This window comes from Paramisgurnus dabryanus, chromosome 20 (genome assembly GCF_030506205.2).
Source record: "Paramisgurnus dabryanus chromosome 20, PD_genome_1.1, whole genome shotgun sequence".
Classification (NCBI taxonomy): domain Eukaryota; kingdom Metazoa; phylum Chordata; class Actinopteri; order Cypriniformes; family Cobitidae; genus Paramisgurnus; species Paramisgurnus dabryanus.
Window position 1 is genome coordinate 998,509 of NC_133356.1, and position 21,191 is coordinate 1,019,699.

Sequence of the window (21,191 nt, forward strand, 5' to 3'; positions counted from 1 at the left end):
TGTTCGGGGGACTTGAGTTTAAGTGTGACCAGAATTTAAGGGAGCGTTTTTGGATGTGTATTATTAGGGGGTATCTGCCTAATTCAGCCCTGCATGCATTAGTAGGTGTTCTTCTCTGAACTCTTAAAATATTTCTACAGAATTCAGCATGCAGGGATTCCATTGGATGTTTGTCCCAATTGGAGTAATCTGTTAGGCATTGTGGACCCCAAACCTCACAACCGTACAGAGCTATGGGCATTATTACACTATCAAATATTTTACACCAAACTGTAGCAGGAATGTCTGTTTGTTTAAATTTGCCTTTGATGACATAGAATGCTCGTCTAGCTTTCTCTTTAAGTGCATTTACCGCGAGACTAAAACCGCCTGATGCGCTGATTTTTAACCCAAGATAGTCATAGTGTAAGGTGTGTTCTAGTGCAGTGTTTCCCAGAGTAAATGTGTATCTGTTATCCTGTAATCTTGCTTTTTTCTGGAAAATCATAATTTTAGTTTTCTTCAGATTGACCGTCAGGGCCCAATTTTGACAGTATTTCTCCAGCAGGTCCAGGTGTTGCTGTAAACCTTGTGCAGTGTCTGACAATAGCACCAGATCATCTGCATACAGAAGAGCTTTAATCTTTGAGTTGTTTAGGATGAGACCGGGTGTGCTGGATTGTTCCAGTAACACTGCTAACTCATTAATATATAAGTTAAATAGAGTTGGACTCAAGTTACAGCCCTGTCTCACCCCACGCCCTTGACTGAAAAATTCTGTTCTTTTGTCACCGATTTTAACTCCGCACTTGTTTTCTGAGTACATGGATTTAATGATGTCGTATACTTTTCCTCCTATGCCTGATTGTAGAATTTTATAGTATAAGCCGTCGTGCCATATCGAGTCGAATGCTTTTTTAAAGTCAACGAAACATGCATAAACTTTGCCTTTGTTTTTATGATGAACGTGTTGATTGACTAGCGTCTGTAGTGTGTAAATGTGGTCAGTGGTGCGGTGGTTTGGTAAAAATCCAATCTGACTTTTACTTAAGACGTTGTGTTTGGTAAGGAAGGCCTGAATCCGAGCATTTAAGATACTACAGAAAGTCTTCCCTAGATTACTATTTACACAAATGCCTCTGTAGTTATTGGGGTCAAATTTGTCTCCGCTCTTATATAGCGGGTGTATTAAACCTGTACTCCAGGTTTCAGGAAAGTGTCCAGTTTGTAGGATTAAATTAAACATTTTTAAAAGTGCCTCTTGCATTGCTGCAGGACTGTGTTTCAACATTTCTGTTCTGATGTTGTCTAAACCGCATGCCTTTCTGGGTTTTAATTTCTTTAGTGCTTCTTTTAGTTCTTCTAAGCTAATCGGGTAATCTAAAGGGTTTTGGTTGTTTTTAATGATGGATTCCAATTGTTTTAGTTTAGTTTGTAAATTTTTTTGATCAGGTGTAAGACTATCTGAGGAGATTTCCCTGAAGAGGTTTTTAAAGTAGTCTTTCCATAGTTCTCCATTTTGTATGGGTATGTCCTGGTTTTGTTTTTTGTTTAGGCTATTCCATTTTTCCCAGAATTGATTATTATGAATTGAGTCTTGGATTTCTTTGAGAGTAAAATTGAGGTGTTGTTGTTTTTTGTAGTGGATTGTATTTTTGTAATCCCTAAGTGCTTCGCAGTAGTTTTGTCTTATTTCTGGTTTGTGTGGATCTCTGTGTTTTTGGTTGGAGAAAACACAGAGATCACACATCTCTCTCTCTCTCTCTCTCTCTCTCCATACATCACTCACTTGTGTCTGAACTTAACAGTCAGCCATTTTAATGTCCTACTAACACAGCTAGTGTTGAAATGCTGCTTGTATTCTGTATCTCCAAATATCACTCAAGCAGTGTATTATTCTTGTACAGTGTCATCTAAACTGGGACTTTGTTTCACAGGTTTGCTCTTTTTTTGCAAAAAAAGGTTTTACCTGCGTCATCCAGAACTGTGTGTAAAAATGTATTAAAGGGGACATGTCATAAAAATCTGTCTTTACCCATGTTTAATGCTACGTACGCAGGGCATCGCGTTACTCGCTCTAGATTACTTGCGGAATTTAACTTTGTGTCATATAATTTCAACTTGTGCAAAGACGCGTTTGAGGCGTTTGAAATTTTGCTCCCCATGTGATGTCAGAAGGGGATCTTATTATAATAATACCGCCCCTTAATCTGCACTATCCAACCATGGCACTAACATTTAGTGCAACGATCAGCTCATTTGCATTTTAGAGGAGACACAAAAACAGCACATTTTTGCTCACACCTACAAAGTGTCAATTTTAAGATGTTATAATAAATGATCTGTTGGGTATTTTGAGCTAAAACTTCACATATGTACTCTGGAGACACCAAAGATTTATTTTACATCTTAAAAAAGTCTTGTGAAATGTCTCCTTTAATCCTGTCACATTATAAATTAAAGACAACATTAATGTGTCAAGCCCTCGATTATCACAATTATGAAAAGAATGAAGTAAAAAAAACCTAGAGCAGGTTAACACTTCTTTACTGTAAAGATATCTGCTTATAATTCATTCCTCAGTACTACTGAATAAGCCAATAACTGTTTTTTTATGTAAATATATACATACATATTTACAGCTGTTCATATAGTACATCATTGCAAACTGTACAAAAGTCTTCTGTCCCAATAATAGTATCACTTTATCATTATTATAATATTAATTTCACTTCTTTAAATGTTTTTTCTATCTTGTTATATCTGTACTGTATGTCCACCCAGAGCTCCTGGTGAATAAATCTCATTTTTTAGTGAAAACTGATTTAGATTTATGAATGAAATTAAACTTAGGGTGAATGTTATAATAGATGAGGTGTTGTAAATGTATACAGATAAAGGTCAACTTAAATACTACAGGCTTTTTGCTGTGATAAGTGTAGATTTAAATATAATACACGGGAAGATTTGATATGCTGCAATAATATGTTAATATATATGTTATACTGTATGTATGCTATGATATGCTGTAGGTCATCTTTGTATGTTGTATACAAAATAGTAAATGTGTACATAGATCAGATGTGTGTGTGTGTGTGTGTTATAATAACAGGTTAGTGTGGTTATGTGTATGCTTGTTAATAGTTGAATATCTATCCTGTAATAGTTGAGTTGTAGTTTATCGACATGTGTTTAGTCTTTCGTTGGTGATGTCACCGCGGACGGATTCGTTGTATTCGCCTCGGCGGAGTTGATGGCGTCATTCCGCGTCCTGGCGGAGCCTCCCGTGCGCGCCCACGGATCGGAGTAGCAGCGAAGGCCGAAGCGAGCGTGGCTCCGGCGGCCGGGATCGAGCGACGCGCACCCGGACACCCGAGCGAGGAAATCATGGAGGCCGTAGCGGAGGAGCTGCAGGCCGGCTCCCGGATCCCCGTCACCGTCGATCAGATCGTGAACGACACGCTCGTGGTGACGCTGACGTACCGAGAGAGAAGCTACACGGGCATTTTACTGGACTGTAAGAAAAAGTGAGTCGCTTTTCTTTTGATCTTTTATATTTATCCAACATTTCTGACGACGGCCTAACACCAGGCCGAATAAAGACGAGCTGAGGCCTTATGTGAAACAATGAGAAGAAGCCAAAGCATCTTCATCAAACACCAGAAACGCGTCGATTTGAATAAAAGCTCACTTTTCTTTCGACTTGTGTGATTTTTATCTTAATATTGGCCTTTAGATGTGCAATGGTGTGTTTATAGTTAGCCATGTAGCCATCTGAAGCTATTTAAAGTGGCTTTGAATCTGCTGTGTTTATTTCTCTATACAGATGTATAATGTTAATGGATCATGATGTGCACGCGCAGCAGATACACTGTGTGTTTATTTATCATCATCATCATCATCATCATCATCGAGCTTTATTATTAGAAACTGTGATCGGATGTTTGTTTATTTCTTCAGTGATTTCTTGACGAATGGCCTGGACTGCTGGCATTGTTGTAGCTCGTGATGGCTACCTTGGATATTCCTGTTAGTTTAAAGGTCAAATCAAATGTCAAGTAAACGTGTGGATTCATGTAAAGTCTTTCTGTTTCTATTGTGAAAAAATGTTTTATAGGATTGAGAAGATTGTCTTCAAAGCTTCAATGATTTTTCAGAGGCCTGTTCATTTGAGGCTTTTCATCTTGGCCTGAGAGCAATCCAGCCGTCTATTAAATGATATAGTCGTGTCTATAGATGCATCTCTTTAGATAATATTAGTTAAACAGTAGTTAATGGATTAGGGGTTTGATGCATATTTAGTATGTTTAGGACTCTTTGTGTCAGACAAAGACAGATGAGGTGTCACTTTAGACAAAACATTTGTCTAATTAAACTAGATCATCATCAGTATATTAGTTGTGTAGTTTATTTAGTGTGAGTATTTATGAGCACATATAGTGTAGGTTAATCTTGTGCAGGGTTGAGTCGGTGTGAGGTATTTATAGCATCATAATCTAATGTCACATTTACTTTATAAAGCTCTCTGCCACCTCAGACCTGAATAAAAGAGGTCAAACCGAGAAAACTCGAATGACTTTTTCTGTTCATGAAAGGACTAATTTGTTTTTATTATGCAAGATTATTGTTTTCTATTTAACTCGTCCCAGTTAATATTTTTTCTCCCTTATCTGTTGGTTTATTGCATTGTTTCTGTTCTGTCATGATGTGTCATATCCTGCTCTGAATGTTATTGAGTCGAGCTGGAACATTGAGTCACGGCCGCTCATCCTCTGTGTCCTTACGGAGAGCCGTGGCCTTTATTTTTCATTAGTTTGATGTATACCAACAAATCTTACTAGTCGCACAATAGAGTATTTATGCTTTGTGCTAGGGGTGCACGATATACCGGGGAAAAATTAGTTATCGTGATAACAGTATGTGCGATATCCATATAACGGCTCCAAGCAGAGAGCAGAAAATAAATATGGCTGGAGTAGAGGCGAGCGAGGAAACGACAGTGATGAACTTGTGCCTAAAACGAACAGTACGTCTGAAATATTAATTTTAGCCTGAATTAGATTAAACTCTTCCCCCCCCTCTTCACAAGTTACCTCCTTTAACTCTAAAGTCTCGTCAATTAACAGAAAACGCTTCCCTGCCGATGACGAGTTTTTTCAACAATCCGTATTTTTGCTATTATCCACCAGGTGACGCTCTTACACAACTTATAAAACCCGGAAGGGCAAACAGTTCGGTTTTGAAAGTCTGAATCTGATCTCTAACAAAGGTCCTTCACAAAAACGCAATTATCTCATCTTTTTGCTCAATTCTTTTTATTTTTAAAGAAACCTACCCATATTTGAGGGGTGATAAAGGAGAAAAATACTAGAAAATACACTTTTTTTGTGTTGGTTTTATTTGATATATTGTATGTTTATTTGTTTAAAGGTGCAGTGTGTAATTTTTAGAAGCATCTCTTGACATAAATGCTAAATATTATACAAAACTATATGATCAGTGGTATATTAAGACCTTTCATAATGCACCGTTATGTGTTTATTATCTTAGAATAAGATGTTTTTATCTACATACACCGAGAGTCCCCTTACATGGAAGTTGCCATTTTGTGCCGCCATGTTTCTACAGAAGCCCTTAACAGATAAACTTTTTTGACTAATTTGTCTCCGACGATGACATGTCTGTCCGGTAGCAGCTAAACGTAGCTTCTCTATGCGTTTCAAAAGCGAGGGGTGAGCAGTGAACTGAGCCGTTGGTTGCAATGCGCAACCTCATCACTAGATGGCGCAAAAATTTACACACTGCACCTTTAAAGAAAAAAATTCTGGAAGGCATTAAACTTTTGTGAAAATCATAAAAAATGCTGGCGCTGGAAACTTTTTTCTTTTTTAAACGCTAGCGGGGAAAGAATTAATTTTATCTTATCTTTATGTATTAACTGTTTATTTTAGTATGATGATTACATTAATAATAAAAATAGCATTTCTCTAGGAAAGTGATATACTGCAAGAAATATAGTTATAGCAAAATGCAACAATAAATTTGCATATCGCATATTTTCTGAATAGCGTGCAGCGCTTCTTTGAGCATTGTGTGAAATATAGTTTATATGAAATGACTCAGTGCACACTGCTTACACTACACTATCCCACAATGCAATGTGCCTCATGTTTCCATTTCTAGTGTGATGAATTCATATCGGGTCATTTTTAGCACTTCTTTTTTGATGGGATGTTAAGCTTTGAAAATTGATTTCATCTGTGTACTGTTTCACATGTTATTATTTAATAGTAGGCATACAGTTTAGACTGCACAGAGTCTTTGATTATAAAATACTTTTGAATAATAATTCTTTTATTGTAAACATTCTCCATATTTACAGCCATGTTTCTCTAGAAGGCTTCAGGTTGAGATATTAGCACAGGTCTTCGTCATAGGCTTGTGTTAATTATGGCCTTGATGACAGCAGCTTTAGGGGTGGGCGTTTTATTTTTACATCAAAGATCTCAAATGATTGTAGCTTTATTGCCTTAGGGCTTTCAGTCTCTCTATACCCACAAGACTTCCTACTAAGGTTTAATTGATAATCCCGGCACAATCAAATTTCAGTGCCACATATGAAAACAACAAAATCTCTTGGCCCTGTTCCTGCGTCCCTGCTGGTTTATGGGATTGTTTTGTTCATAGAGGTGGTGAAGGGGGGGGGGGCTACGGGTTGATCCGTTGGTCTCTTTGTCTGTCGACCCTTACAGCACACAGAGCTTGTTGCACTTTTACAGATTCACCGTCGTATGCCTGTACACATCAATGCTCCAGTGCATTATGGGAGGTTTATTTATGTCAGTTGTTAAGCAAATGTCTGTAAGGTGGTTTTGGGTCGTAGTCCGTTTGGTTGATTGATGCCAACAAAGTAAAACAGTTTTAAAGGAGCAAGAATAAAGTAATGCTTATGCATCAAAACTTTACTTCAATAATATGAGATTAACATTTTTAGATTTTTTTTCTTCTTAATGGCTAAAGTATTTGCTGTGATTCAATTTAATGACCACTAAACTGATTTCTATATGTTTTCTTTTGAGTTTATAGTGAAATGTTTTCGTGAGGTTTGAACTAACAGAACGATTCACCGTTAAGACAGAAGAAGTGATGATTACTGCTATGTGTTAAAGGTTAGACACACATTTAGGTGTGGTTATGTGTTGCATGATTAAACCGGTTCACTAACTTGTTTTCCTGGTCAGGAGTCAGCTTGCGTTAGAAATGATTAATTTTTTTAGTGCTGCAAAGTTTTGAAAATAAGGATATAAAAAACAAGTGTTTTCAATTTTTCTTCAGTCACTGACTGTGAATAGGTTATTGTTCAAACTTTAAAACATCCTGACACAACAACATTGACATGACAGATGGCGTGTTTGGGTAATTGGTTGGTTATTTTGTTTGGAATAACTGGATAATAAATGGAAAAAGCATTAATTTTCAGTGTTATTTCAGTCAAAAAGCAGAACATCAGGAAGCTATTGTAAGGCCTGGCTGTTCTCATGGGTAATTAAAGTCCATTACTATGATGATTATGTGAAAGTGGTAGGTTATTATTAGTCCTTATGTTTCTACTTGTGTCTGTTTTGCAGGACTGGGCTGTTTTGCCTTCCAGACGTCATTGGAAAGTCAGAAGAGAGCCTCGTGTTGAGACCAGACTGTGAAGTCTCAAATGAAGAGCATCGCTCCAAAACTCCAAATGAACTTACAGAGCAACCAAAAGATGAGAACACAGAACCTGAGACGACCCCTCCTGCACCCGTCCCCGTCCCCGTGCAACCGGGACTGCCAACGTACCCTCCTTACTTTGAGGGCGCCCCTTTTCCCCAACCAGTGTGGGTTCGCCACACTTACAACCAATGGGTACCACAGCCGCCACCTCGTCCCATCAAAAGAAAGAAAAGACGAGGGCGAGAACCGGGCAGAATGACCATGAGCACAATCAGACTTCGACCACGGCAGGTGTTGTGTGAGAAATGCAAAAACACTCTCAATAGCGACGAGGACAGCAAAGACGGGTCGACAGCCCCCAAGACGACGAGGAAAGAGAACGCACCTCACACAGATGAGGACACTAAAACGGTCCCGGCCAAGAGTCTGAGAAAGGACGACGGAGACGGCAATAAAGAGTCTAAAAGACGAGAGGACTCGGCGGTCTACGAAAACAAGCGCTTTCGAAAGGACAAGAAGGACGATGAGAAGTTTCCCGGAGGTGACGTCATACCCCACAGTCCTGTCATCAAGATCTCGTATAGCACTCCGCAAGGTAAAGGCGAAGTCATAAAGATCCCTTCTAGAGTTCACGGGTCCGTCAAACCCTTCTGCCCAAAGCAACTGCTGCAGAACGGCCACGGAGAAAGAGAGACTTCCAAGGCACCCCAAAAAGATGTGCAACCCTCTATGGACGCCATCAGAACGGGCCTTACCATTTCCATTCCCAAACTCAAGCTCCCGAAACTATCCGGTCCAGACGCCCCATCGCCCAAGATACGCTTAAGATCTCGCGCCGACGGAGCCGAGCAGGTGTCGATATACGAGGCCGAGCTGGTGGGCGGTGCTCGTAGAAAGAGTCCGAGAGTTCCCGGCACTGCGCCCGAGGACGGCGGCGATAAAAATTCACTTGAACTTTGGTCAGGCAACTGTGCGGAAGAGGTCGAGCGTCACGGTGACTTGACGTTGCTCATTAACTTTCGAAAGAGGAAGGCAGACTCGTCGAGTCTGTCCGTCTGTAGTAGCGATAGCCTGGACGAGTCAAAGTCCTTCAGTTCGGACGGCACGTCGCCGGAACTGTGCGACCTGGCACCGGGTGACGATGTCTCTGTGTCATCTTCCTCTCACGGGGAAAGTAAAACGGTTCCACCTCTTACAGTACGACTGCACACCCGCAGCATGACTAAGTGCGTGACCGAGGAAGGTCACGCCGTGACGGTGGGCGATGTCGTTTGGGGAAAGATCCACGGCTTTCCTTGGTGGCCCGCACGAATACTCAGTATTAGTGGTACTCATAGAGAAGAAGGCGAGGTCGACGCTCCCTGGCCCGAAGCTAAAGTCTCCTGGTTCGGCTCGCCCACCACTTCCCAACTTTCGGTTGCCAAATTGTCGCCCTTCCGTGAATTCTTCAGGTCACGTTTCAACCGCAAAAAGAAAGGGATGTACCGGCGTGCCATTATGGAGGCTGCTAAAGCGGTGGGACACATGGGTGCAGAAATCACATCGCTACTTGCTCACTGCGAAACTTAGGGTGAGGGTCTTTCATTATGATTCACTGTATTATTCTCTTTCTCTTTAGTGTATCCTAGATTAAAATTGCCATCATTTACCTCCTTTAACTCTAAAGTCTCGTCAATTAAGAAAAAAAGATTCCCTGCTAATGACGAGTTTTTACAGCAATCCATATTTCCGCATTTATCCACCAGGTAGTGCCCTTACCCAACTTTTAAAACACTAAAGCATCCACTGATACAAAACTGTGTATGTTTTGATCATTGCTCTGAATCTAATCTCTAACAAAAGTCCTTCACAAAAATATAATTATTTCAGCTTTTTGCTCAAAACTTGGTGTATTTTGAAAGGAGATAAAAAGAACAAACGAAGATATGATGATACAGGTTTTTTTTTTTAAATAAGAGGGTCTGTTTTTATTTGATATATATATTGGTATGTTAATATATTTGAAGAAGAACATTTTTTGGAAGACATTAAACAATTTTGAAAATCACAAACAATGTTGGTGCTGGCTGGCAACTTTTAAAAAAATGCTGGTGTGGAAAGAGTTGATGACACTTGTTATATGTTATGATATATTCCAAATTTTTTGTAAACACTTTAATTTTTAAGGAAACTTTTATTGATAACATTAGACTTGTTTTTTGTTTTCTCATACAAACATTTTCTGTTCAATTCCAACACCTGATGTTTTAAAGAAGTCACTTAATGTTTAGAGAAGGTCTGACATCAGTTTATTTGAATATTCTTATCTTAAGTTTACAAGCCTATACTACTGCTGATGTTTGAATTTCTCCACAGTTGATTTTATTCACATCTAATGACTTCATAAGCCTCTCCAATTTTCTGTAAAATTGTCAGCGAGTCTTCTGTGTGAACAGAAACACGTCCAGTAAATGTTCTGGGATGGCTCCCGTATAGAGGACCTACAGTAGTAACATTGATGGCAGAAACAGGACAGTAAGGGGTAGAGCTGCACGATAAATCGCATGGGATTGTCACGAACATTCAGTCAGTAATGTCGGTTCCTTGTTACGTCCGCGATAATAATGTGAAATTTCCCTGATTGTCAGTAAACTACGGCTCTGTGTAGTAAATGACGCTCCAAAACAGCTGATGGCGATTTACTACTAATCAAGGAACCGGCATTACTGACGAGATGCGCGTGACAAACACATGCGATTTATCGTGCAGCCCTAGTAAGGGGTGTGCCATGAGGACGAGCATGTCATTGTAACAAGAAGTTGTGACACAAACACAGATTAACATTCACAATGAGAAATGTCATCAAACTGGACTGAAGCGGAGATCATTCACCAGCATGACAGAACAGCTCATGACGCGCTCCTTATGATCTTATTATAAACAAACATGCACACGCGTGTAGTTCCAGCAGAAATTAGCAAACTTCAGATGTTGTGGAAAAATGCGTGATGTGTCGTCAAGGGATCTTTACAGTATGTGCGTGAGTGCATGCACAGATTTCTGAAAATCATGAACCAAAACATAAACGATCCTGGACAAATCCTGGATGTATTTTCCGTAATCTCTGTGTGAAAAGGGCCCCTGTCTATAGGCTGTAAGGAGGTTTATAGGATTGTCTGTCTGAAGATGTCATTTGTGTGTTCTGGAATTGCAGTAAATATGTAAGAAATAATTAACGACTGGCCGTTGAATTATTCAAAAATAATGCACATCCAAGGTGGTGCGGCACGATGCGAAGCATTGTTAATATTTCCTCTTATGCCACGATTACCACAGACATTGCTCCGGTGGTTATTTTAAGAAATTTGCCAGATCAGGTTGCTTTTACAAAAAAAATCAACACCCTAACCCTAAACATCAGAATAAAGCATTCAACAGCCCTGTGGTATAATTGAAATCAGAGTCTCAGGTTTATTCTGAAACTACCCAAAGTGTGTCGTGCAGAGTTTAGCTCAAGCACAATCAAACACATCTTCAGCAGCTCATTGAGACTTTCAGACAGGTGCGCTGAGCTAAAGTCTGCAGGACAACGACTCTCCAGTGGCCGGTTGCATAAACATAGCCGTGATGTTAGGACTGCGTCTTAAGAATGATTCTGACTAACTAGCAATTAGTTAGGGCTAAACAGTCTTATTTGCATTTAAATTAGACCAATCTCCCTTTCTATGTAACATACTTAAAACAGTTATGATCAGTCGTGAAGAAAAAAAGTTTTAAAGTTTTATGCAACCGGCCACAGGGTTTAGTTTAGTTTAGTTCTTGTGAGCTGATCTGGGCTTTACCGTCAATTCAATTCAATTCAATTTTATTTATATAGCGCTTTTCACAATTGTTAATTGTTGCAAAGCAGCTTTACATGAGTAGATGTAGAGGAGAACATTGAAAATCAATACATAGTATAAGAAGTAGAATATAGCGGCTAAGGATAAAAAACCGTGTAAGCGAGCATATTAATAATGTAACGTATACAGTAAAGTGCTAAGTTAAGCCAAAGTTGGCTGACTCTCCCTGGGACTAAAAAACCCCCTAGGAGAAAACCCAATGGGAAAAAATCCTAGAAGGACAAAAAACCCTAGGGAGAGATTAATATTTATATTTATAATATATAGACACGGTAGGGATAGGAAGCGTGTAAGCGGATTAAACTGGTTCAGCCGGTGGCCGTTGGTTGCGCATCGGTTGGGCGTCACGTTGAAGGACAGCCAGTTGATTAGTGGTGCGATGACCTTCACAGCAACAGGAACTGGGTCTGTTTGTCTCATTGTCCTCAGAGTCGAGGACGAGACAGGGAGACAAAAACAGAATTCTATTAGCGTAGGGGCCGTTCGCATGTAATGCAAGTGTCATACATTATAGTGGTTTAATTCAGCTCGGTTCCAGACAGGCTAACTATTGCGGCAAGAGTAAATTACCCGTATGAGGTATGTGAGTGCTTTGTTCTAGACAAAATAACTACTGCGGGAAAAGTACATTTACTGGACATTCTATGTGAATGCTTTGTTAAAGAAGAATGTCTTAAGTTTAGATTTAAATTGATCGACTGTGTCTGATACTCGAACATTATTTGGTAAATCATTCCAGAGCTTAGGGGCTAAGTAGGAAAAGGATCTACCACCTTTAGACACTTTTGATATTCTAGGGATAATTAAGTAACCCGAATTTTGTGATCGCAGTTTACGTGGTGGATTGTATTCTGATAGTAGTTCTTTTATATACGAGGGCGCTAGGCCATTTAAGGCTTTGTAGGTGATTAGTAATATTTTAAATTGTATGCGATATTTAACTGGTAGCCAGTGTAAAGATGCCAGAATTGGACTAATGTGGTCATACTTTTTAGATCGAGTAAGCACTCTTGCGGCGGCGTTTTGAACCAGCTGTAGCTTGTTTACCTGATTTGCATGGCATCCCCCGAGTAACGAGTTACAATAGTCTAATCTAGAGGTCATAAAAGCATGGATAAGCTTTTCTGCATCTGATGCAGACAGCATATGGCGTATTTTTGAGATATTTCTAAGATGGAAAAATGCTGTGCGGCAGACGTTGGAGATATGACTATCGAAAGATAGATTGCTGTCAAACATTACGCCTAAATTCTTAACCGTGGAAGATGGCACCACCGTGCAGCCATCTATGGGCAACTTGTAATCTGACATATTATGTTTGGAGCGATTTGGTTCAATAATAAGTATCTCTGTCTTATTGGAGTTTAGCATAAGAAAGTTATGTGCCATCCAGTCCCTAATATCACTAATGCAGTCTGTTAGCTTAGCAAACTGGTGGGTTTCGCTAGGATGTGACGAGATGTAAAGCTGGGTATCATCCGCATAGCAGTGAAAACTTATGTTATGTTTCCTGATAATGTCTCCTAGAGGTAACATATATAACGAGAATAGGATAGGGCCTAGAACTGATCCCTGAGGTACGCCGTATTTAACGGGGGAGTGATGTGACTCTTCCTCATTTACATAAACAAAGTGATATCGATTGGTTAGATACGATCTAAACCAGGCTAACGCTTGACCACTGATGCCAACATAGTTTTCTAGTCTATTGAGTAGGATTCTGTGATCTATTGTGTCAAAGGCTGCACTAAGGTCTAGTAATATAAGGATTGAGATTTCACCACGATCGGATGTTAATAGGAGGTCATTTGTAACTCTAAGCAGCGCTGTCTCTGTGCTATGGTGGGGCCTGAATCCTGATTGGAACTTTTCATATGTATTATTATTCGCTATGAATGTGCGTAGCTGGCTTGCCACTATTTTTTCTAATATTTTAGAAAGAAAAGGTAGATTTGAGATTGGTCTAAAGTTATTAAGATCTCCCTGGTCAAGGTTTGGTTTTTTAATGAGCGGTCTAATAACTGCTAGTTTGAAAGCTGTTGGAACGTATCCTAATTCTAGCGATGAGTTAAAGATATTTAGTACCGAGTCGGACACTACATGAAATACCTCTTTTAGTAATTTTGTGGGAATGGGGTCTAATATACAGGACGATGATTTAGATGACGTTACTAATTTAGAGAGCTCTTCTATTGTAGTAGGTTTAAATGACTCAAGATGTTCGTATGATAATCTAGTGGTAAATGTACTATTGGGTTGAGTGGTGGCTGCTTGCGTAGTTTCTATGTTTTCCCTAATAGAAATAATTTTGTTAGTAAAGAAGTTCATGAAGTCGTTACTATTGTGTTGGAATTTACTATTAGTTTCTGTTTGTTCTTTGTTTCTAGTCAGTTTCGCAACTGTGCTAAAGAGGAAACGAGGGTTGTTATGATTTTCTTTAATAAGCGTACTGAGATAGGTAGATCTGGCGGTTTTAATAGCCTGTCTGTAGTGTTGAACACTCTCTTTCCATGCTGAACGCCATACTTCTAACTTTGTGTTTCGGTAGTTTCTTTCCATTTTTCTAGCTACTTTTTTAAGGGCTGCAGTATGATGGTCATACCATGGAGCTGGCGTTTTTCCTTTGATTCTCTTTTTTCGTATGGGAGCAACGGCATCCATTGTGCTAGAGCAAACGTTGTTCAGGTTTTCTATTATAATATCCAGATCTTCACGGTTATCTGCTACATGTTTCATTTGAGACAGGTCTGGAAGAGTGCTAATAAAGCTATCTTTAGTGGTGGAAATTATTGTTCTGGCTAATCTGTAGCATGTTGTAGACTGAGCGGTCCTATCTAGAAGTATTGTGTATGACACAAGGCAATGGTCTGAAACGGCATCGCTCTGGGGTGATATTTCGATGTCATTAATATTGAGTCCGAGTGACAGAATTAAGTCTAATGTGTGCTTACGAGTATGCGTGGGTCCAGACACGTTTTGTTTAATACCGAGAGAATTTAGAACATCCATAAACGCACGTCCTAATGCATCTGTTGAGTTATCCACATGGATGTTAAAATCACCAACGATAAGAGCTTTGTCTACAGTGACTGTAAGCTCAGATAGGAAGTCTGCTATTTCTTTAAGAAAATCTGTGTGGTGGCCCGGAGGCCTATATATGGTAGCTAAAATGAACGAAAGCTGTTTGTTGTTACGATCAGTTATTTCCATGTTTAACAGTATTATTTCAAACGAATTAAATTTTAGTTCTGATTTATGGTTTACTTTGAACATTTTGTTGTATATTGTAGCTACACCACCCCCTCTCCCTTTTAGGCGAGGAACGTGTTTATAATAATAGTCTTGTGGGGTGGATTCGTTTAAACTGATGTAATCGTCTGCTTTAAGCCAGGTCTCTGTTAAACAGAGTGCATCTAAGTTTTGGTCAGTAATTATTTCATTGATAATAGGTTCTTTATTGGTAAGCGATCTAATGTTAAGAAGGCCGAATTTTAACATTTGAGTTTCATCTTTTAGTGTATTGTGTTCTAATTTTATGTTAATAAGATTTGTACGAGACGAGGTAGACGGTGCTCTGTATTTATTTGTTCGAGGAACAGACACAGTCGAGATGTGTTGGTACTCTGGTAAAAAAGGCTCTATGTGCTGGGATATATGTGATCTTGACATGTCAAGGCAGCTAACAGACTGATGGGTAAGCCGATCTGTCTGTTTCCTGACCTGGGCCCTGGATAGTCAGACTATATCAAAAGTAAGACTATTGGTCAGATTTCTAGAGAGTATAGCACTACCTTCCGGAGACGGATGGAGGCCATCTCTCTTTAGCAGGTCAGGTCTTCCCCGGAAATGCTTCCAATTGTCTATAAACCCTACGTTATGCTGAGGGCACCACTTTGACATCCAGCCATGAAGAGACACTAATCTACTGTAAGTTTCATCTCCCCGGTAGGCGGGGAGGGGACCAGAGCAAATTACATTGTCTGACATTGTTTTTGCAATTTCACACACCTCTTTAATAGTATCTTTGGTGATCTCCGACTGGCGGAGTCTGGTGTCATTCGTGCCGGCGTGAATAACAATCTTAGAAAACTTACGTTTAGCATTAGCCAGCACTTTTAATTTGGATCTAATGTCAGACGCTCTGGCTCCCGGTATACAATCGACTATGGTGGCTGGTGCCTCAATGTCAACGTTCCTGAGTATAGAATCTCCAATAACCAGGGCACTTTTAACAGACGTCTCAGCCGGTGTATTGCTGAGTGGAGAAAATCTGTTTGATATTAAAACAGGAGCGTGATTTGGGTGCCGAATGTGACTATGCCGCCTGACAGTCACCCAGTTAGTCAGCCGCCTTGACTCTGAAGTCGGAACCGAGCCATGTGTATTACGCTTAACACTAGGCGCACCCGAAACAGTGTTTGTAACAATAACATTAGCGGTCTTACTGTCCTCAACTAGCGTTCGGATGCGCGCTTCTAGTTCAGCAACCTTCTCCGTCAGCCTTACTACTTCAATACACTTAGCACATGTAAACCCCTCTATGCTGACGGAAGAAGCTAAACTGTACATGTGGCAAGTAGTGCAGGTTACAATGACAAGCGGAGTCTTACCGTGTTCATGCTGGGCGATGGCGTCTCCGTTCGCCTGAACGCGGTCCGTGAAGCTGCATCGAGACGGGTGCTGGCTCGCAGTACGCCTCGGCCGCCTACGAGTGTCTGTGGTCAGGGTGATGTGAGGCACGCTGACTCTGCGAAGGCCGGGCAGCACCTCCTTCACAGCTTCCCGATCTGGTGTGGAGAGATCAGAAAAGCATACCTCGGATGAATCCGCCATTAGATCGCCAAAGAAGGCAGGTTTAAGTAAACAGACGGTAAGAAATGCTAGAGGGCTATATGCTAAAACTGGGTGTTACAAGTGATAAAATCGTTTCGCTTAGTAATACAATTCAGTAATCGTCAAGGTAAAGTATTCCTAAGATAAACTAATAAGTTATATTATATAGATAGGAATAAGATAGTGAAAAAATAGGATTTAGCTGATAAGCTCAACGGAGCTTCGGGCTTGCGACTCCAATGCATTAACAAATGTAAGGTCATATTTGACATAGCCAGTAAATCTTTACCACACAGATTTTAATAAAGTCTGACATTTTCTGTTGTTAAGATGACAATGTGAGGCTTAAAGTTTAAAAATCAATGCAAACAAATAAAAGAAAAAACGTTTTAAATGCTTTTGTTATTTGACTTACTGTTTGGCCAAACTAGGTTTCTTTCAAAATTTTCATTTATTAATTCATTTAGCAGACTCTTTTACCTAAAGCCACTTACAATTGTTATATATGTTAAAAGGTTAGGGGTTAAGTGTCAGGGACACAATGGTGTGTCACAGTGGATTCAAACCCAGGTCTCTCACACCAAAGGCGTTTGTCGTCTTCATGTCTTGAGCGTATTATTAATGTTGTTTTTTCTGTCTGTAGGAGGAAGGTGATGGACTGGTTTTAACACAGGATCTGTGCTCCCAGGATGTGGCAGTCTCCCCGGATGGAGAGTTGCCTTCATTTGCCACGGATATCACGAGCGAAGGTGCTTATTTTCCCCACACGGATGTCGAAAGAGAAGGGTGGACCGGATGAGTAAACTTCCACAAGGAGAATTCCCGAAAATCTCGGGAGCGATTGATTCCCATATCTTCTCTTTGTTTGTCTCTCCATCTTCTGTTTGTTTGTTTTTAGTACGTACATTATATTAGTAGTAGCTCGACACTAAATCCGAATGTATTTATTCACAAAACACTCGTCAGGTGACCGCCCTGGAAATAATCCCGTGAGATGAAACTGCTGCTGTTTAAGACTGACGGTTTCCTTCATCAGTTTCTGTTTTACCGCGGGTGCCCGCCAGGCCCATCACGGCACCATCCTCACAGGAGGCCCAAACAGACAAACATCTGTACCGTGATAGTTAATAACAAGTCTTACTCTTGTGTCTCTTTCCTACAATTATGAAAATGTGAAATTCAGTTTTGTAACCTCTGAATTGTGTCGATCTTTCAACGTCCAGTTTGTCCGTTGCTGTTTCTCACCAGCTGGTTTTCTTACTGAAATCTGATTTCACTCTGATGTTTTCTTTTGGATCTGGTCTTTGAAGAGGCCGGTGATCATTCAGTTGTATTGACTTTAATTATTTAATGTGTCACGTTAAGAATAGCACTTTATTCCAATCCTGGTGGCCTGCTGTGAACTCATCGGGCGACACTAACTAGAGTTTGCAGACTGACGGAGAAGACGGCGACCCATCGCTTTTGAAGTGATTTGTTTTTTTATTTTTCTCATACAGATTCAAGGATGCGTTCAGGAAGTTGTGTACACTGTATTCTCGTGTTTAGCCCTGGTTTACGCCGTTATTCGCTCTTTCTTTTCCTCTCGTGAAATGTTTCACTGGACATACGGACAGAATTGTACGCTCCCCTATGCATCGCCATCTTTTATTCTAGCTTACGACACTACAGCTGATTGGATGAATTATTATTATTATGCGTTTGCTAAATGATGAATGGGCTCAAATATCTGTAGGTGTATTTGACGAGGAACGTTTTTCCAACCTTGCCAATCATGAAGAAATAGTCGTTCACGCACCCACGCAGACCTCCGAGCCGGGGGAAATAAACTCGCCCCGTCTCGGATCTAAGAACACCGACTCGTCCTATCAGAGCGACGTGTCACTCGCAGGTTTTGATGCATTTCTTCTCCAGCTGGTTAATGATTCTGGAATTTCTGCAGCCATCTACGACTCCATGGTGGATTTTTTTATGTGCTGTAAATAGAATAAAATATGAAAGCAATAACCTTTCTGGATTGTTCTTTCACATGCCATCAATGCATTTCAAAACACTGTTTGGTTACATAAACGCTCACTCAACTATTAATAAAGAGGACATATCATGAAAGTTTGACTTTTTCCATGTTTAAGTGCTATAATTGGGTCCCTGGTGCTTCTATCAATCTAGAAAATGTAAAAAAATCAACTCAGTAACTTAGTTTTGGTAAACCATTCTCTGTAAGCATGGGGAAAAAAGAGCTAATTGAAATGTTGCTCCCCGTGTGATGTCATAAGGGGATCTTACTATAATAATATTGCAACTTAACCTGCACTATTCAACCATGGCACTGACATTTAGTGCAGAGAGAAAATAATTGACAGCATAATTAAGGTTCAATCTCAACAAACCACCATTATGGTGATCAATGTTTGCATTTCATCAGCTCATTTGCATTTTAAAGGACACACCCAAAGTCGCAATTTTAAAGGATTACTCCACTTTCCTAAAAAAATCCTGATAATTTATTTACCCTCATGTCATCCAAAATGTTGTCTTTCTTTCTTCAGTCAAGAAGAAATACTTTTTTTTTTAAGAAAAAAAAATCCAGAATATTTCTCAATTTAATAGACTTTATTGGACCCCAACAGTTCACAGTTTCAACGCAGCTTTAAAGCGCTCTAAACGATCCCAACCGAGTATCCCAAAAATAAAAAAAACACTTAAACCACAACTTCTCTAGAGTGTGAATGTATGATGTGCCAGCGCGACCTTACGTAATGCGTCAACACACGGAAAGGTCACACATGACGTATATGAAACTACCGTGCCAGTGTTTACAATTGTGGAGAAAGAGGAGTGTATGTAAAATAATACTAATTAATGTCTTTGTGTCAGCTTACTGTTTAAAATGGTTTGCAAATGTGTGTATCGCATATAACGCGTGACCTTTCCACGTGATTACACATCATGTGAGGCGCATAACACGACGAGAAGTTGTGGTTTAAAAGTGTATTGTTTTTTATTTGTTTTGTTAAAAATAATGATGGTATTGAATAATAATAATAAATTTTATTTTTTAGGCGCCTTACATGACACTCAAGGACACCTTACAACACAGTAAAACAGGCATTAGTAATGATATACACAATGTCAATGTCAAAAAACCCTAAAAAACAATATTAAAACCTAAAAAAATCACATGAAAGCCACCCGGAAAAGATGGGTCTTAAGGCGAGATTTAAAAACAAGGAGACTACCGCTGTTTTGCACATCCTGTGGCAGCAAGTTCCAAAGGTAAGGAGCTGCATGACTAAAAGCCCGGGACCCCATAGAAGTAGTGCGAGTTCTAGGGAGAGCGAGTGTAAGTGACGATGATGATCTTAGAGTCCGTGAAGGTGTATAAATATGAAGAAGGTCAGATAAGTATGTCGGAGCAAGGTTATTAAGTGCTTTATACGTTAAAAGAAGAATTTTAAACTGAATACGATATTTTACCGGGAGCCAGTGCAAGTCTTGTAGTATAGGTGTGATATGTTCAGCTAGGGGAGTTCTGCTAATGATTCGAGCAGCTGAATTCTGAACTAATTGTAATTTGTTAAGTAATTTTGAAGGCAAACCATACAAGAGACTATTACAAAAATCAATACGAGATGTAACTAAGGCATGGACAAGAATCGCTGTGCTTTTAACTGAAAGAGCTGGACGTAGACGATTAACACTATTTATGTGTGCTTCAAATGAAAGAGTACCTTGATTTACATCAAGATTTTGGATGACATTGGAGTGAGGAAATAATCAAGATTTTTTTAAGAAAGTGGAGTGATCCTTTAACATAATAAATTACACATATGTACTCTGGGGACACCAAAGACTTATTTAGCATCTTAAAATCTTGTGAAATGTCTCATTTAACATCAATTTGTTCGTATGAACTGAAATGTGTGGTTTATATTCACTAAACAATACTAATCTTATAGTGGTTTCACTTCCAATGGATCACAATCCACAGTAAAAATCATTCAGTTTCATACAGTGTGTTAAATGTTTATGTCGGCACATTGAACCTTTTAATATTAGCAGTAGACTCATTGAAAATGAACCATTAATATCTTTAGATAATACTAAGTGTAACTGTGTGTGTGTGTGTCTAAGGCCTATCCACACGTGACAGCAGCTGTCAAGAGCAAGCCACACCAGCAGCTGGTGATATAACTCAAATCGTAAAGCTATCTTGGCCAATCAGAAGTGACGTCACAAGGCAAAAATCCCAGTTTTACGGTCTACACGACAACTGGGCAACCGGCGTTTCTTAAAATCATCATCCTGGCAGGGGTTTTCAAAAATGTTTGGTTTCGGTGACGTGATACTGCGTGTCCATGTGGACGATGGCCGAACCGCATAAAAAAGTCACGGTTATAAAAATACCTGTGTCCATGTGGACAAGGCCTCACTGAGATCAGCGTTTAGTTTCCTAAAAGACTGCAGACATTTTCAAACTTTACACACATCTACATAACACAAAATCCACAGATTTATCATCATTAACAGAATATTTGAGTGTATGGTTCGTAACTTTCTTTGTTCAATTTTAGTAATGTGTTAAAGAGCTCATAGATGAGCATCTAGAATCAGAGATGAATTTAGATTTCATGTCATCTGAATCTTTGTTTTAAGATCATTAGTTCTTCATGCTCAGCCGTTTCTCTTGCAAACACGATGATGATGATTGAAATCTGAGATGTTCCACAGCCCAGGGATTATTGGATGGTTCCTCCCTACAGACGTCTTTTGCCATCTGCTTTATTTCCA

General features: G+C 39.6%; 1 protein-coding gene across 3 annotated transcripts; it reads left to right on the forward strand.

The window, feature by feature from the left end:
* Nucleotides 1-3,107: 3,107 nt before the first annotated feature.
* Nucleotides 3,108-18,509, forward strand: pwwp2b (PWWP domain containing 2B). Of its 3 annotated transcripts, none has more exons than XM_065296001.2 (4): nucleotides 3,108-3,506; nucleotides 7,471-7,521; nucleotides 7,608-9,256; nucleotides 17,044-18,509. In XM_065296001.2, the coding sequence occupies exons 1-3, from the start codon at nucleotides 3,367-3,369 to the stop codon at nucleotides 9,253-9,255; spliced, it is 1,839 nt and encodes a 612-aa protein (XP_065152073.1). In that variant the 5' UTR covers nucleotides 3,108-3,366; the 3' UTR covers nucleotide 9,256; nucleotides 17,044-18,509. The 3 variants fall into 3 exon arrangements, with proteins under 3 accessions (XP_065152073.1, XP_065152074.1, XP_065152075.1); XM_065296003.1 differs by lacking the exon at nucleotides 3,108-3,506 and adding an exon at nucleotides 7,361-7,395; XM_065296002.2 differs by lacking the exon at nucleotides 7,471-7,521 and having other exon boundaries at nucleotides 3,117-3,506.
* The last annotated feature ends 2,682 nt before the right edge of the window (nucleotides 18,510-21,191 follow it).

Coding starts and splice junctions, on each gene's coding strand:
- pwwp2b (XM_065296001.2), top strand. CDS start 3,367: ATGGAGGCCGTAGCGGAGGAGCTGCAGGCCGGCTCCCGGATCCCCGTC. Junction 3,507..7,470: donor TTACTGGACTGTAAGAAAAA/GTGAGTCGCTTT, acceptor GTGTTATTTCAG/TCAAAAAGCAGAACATCAGG. Junction 7,522..7,607: donor AGGCCTGGCTGTTCTCATGG/GTAATTAAAGTC, acceptor TCTGTTTTGCAG/GACTGGGCTGTTTTGCCTTC.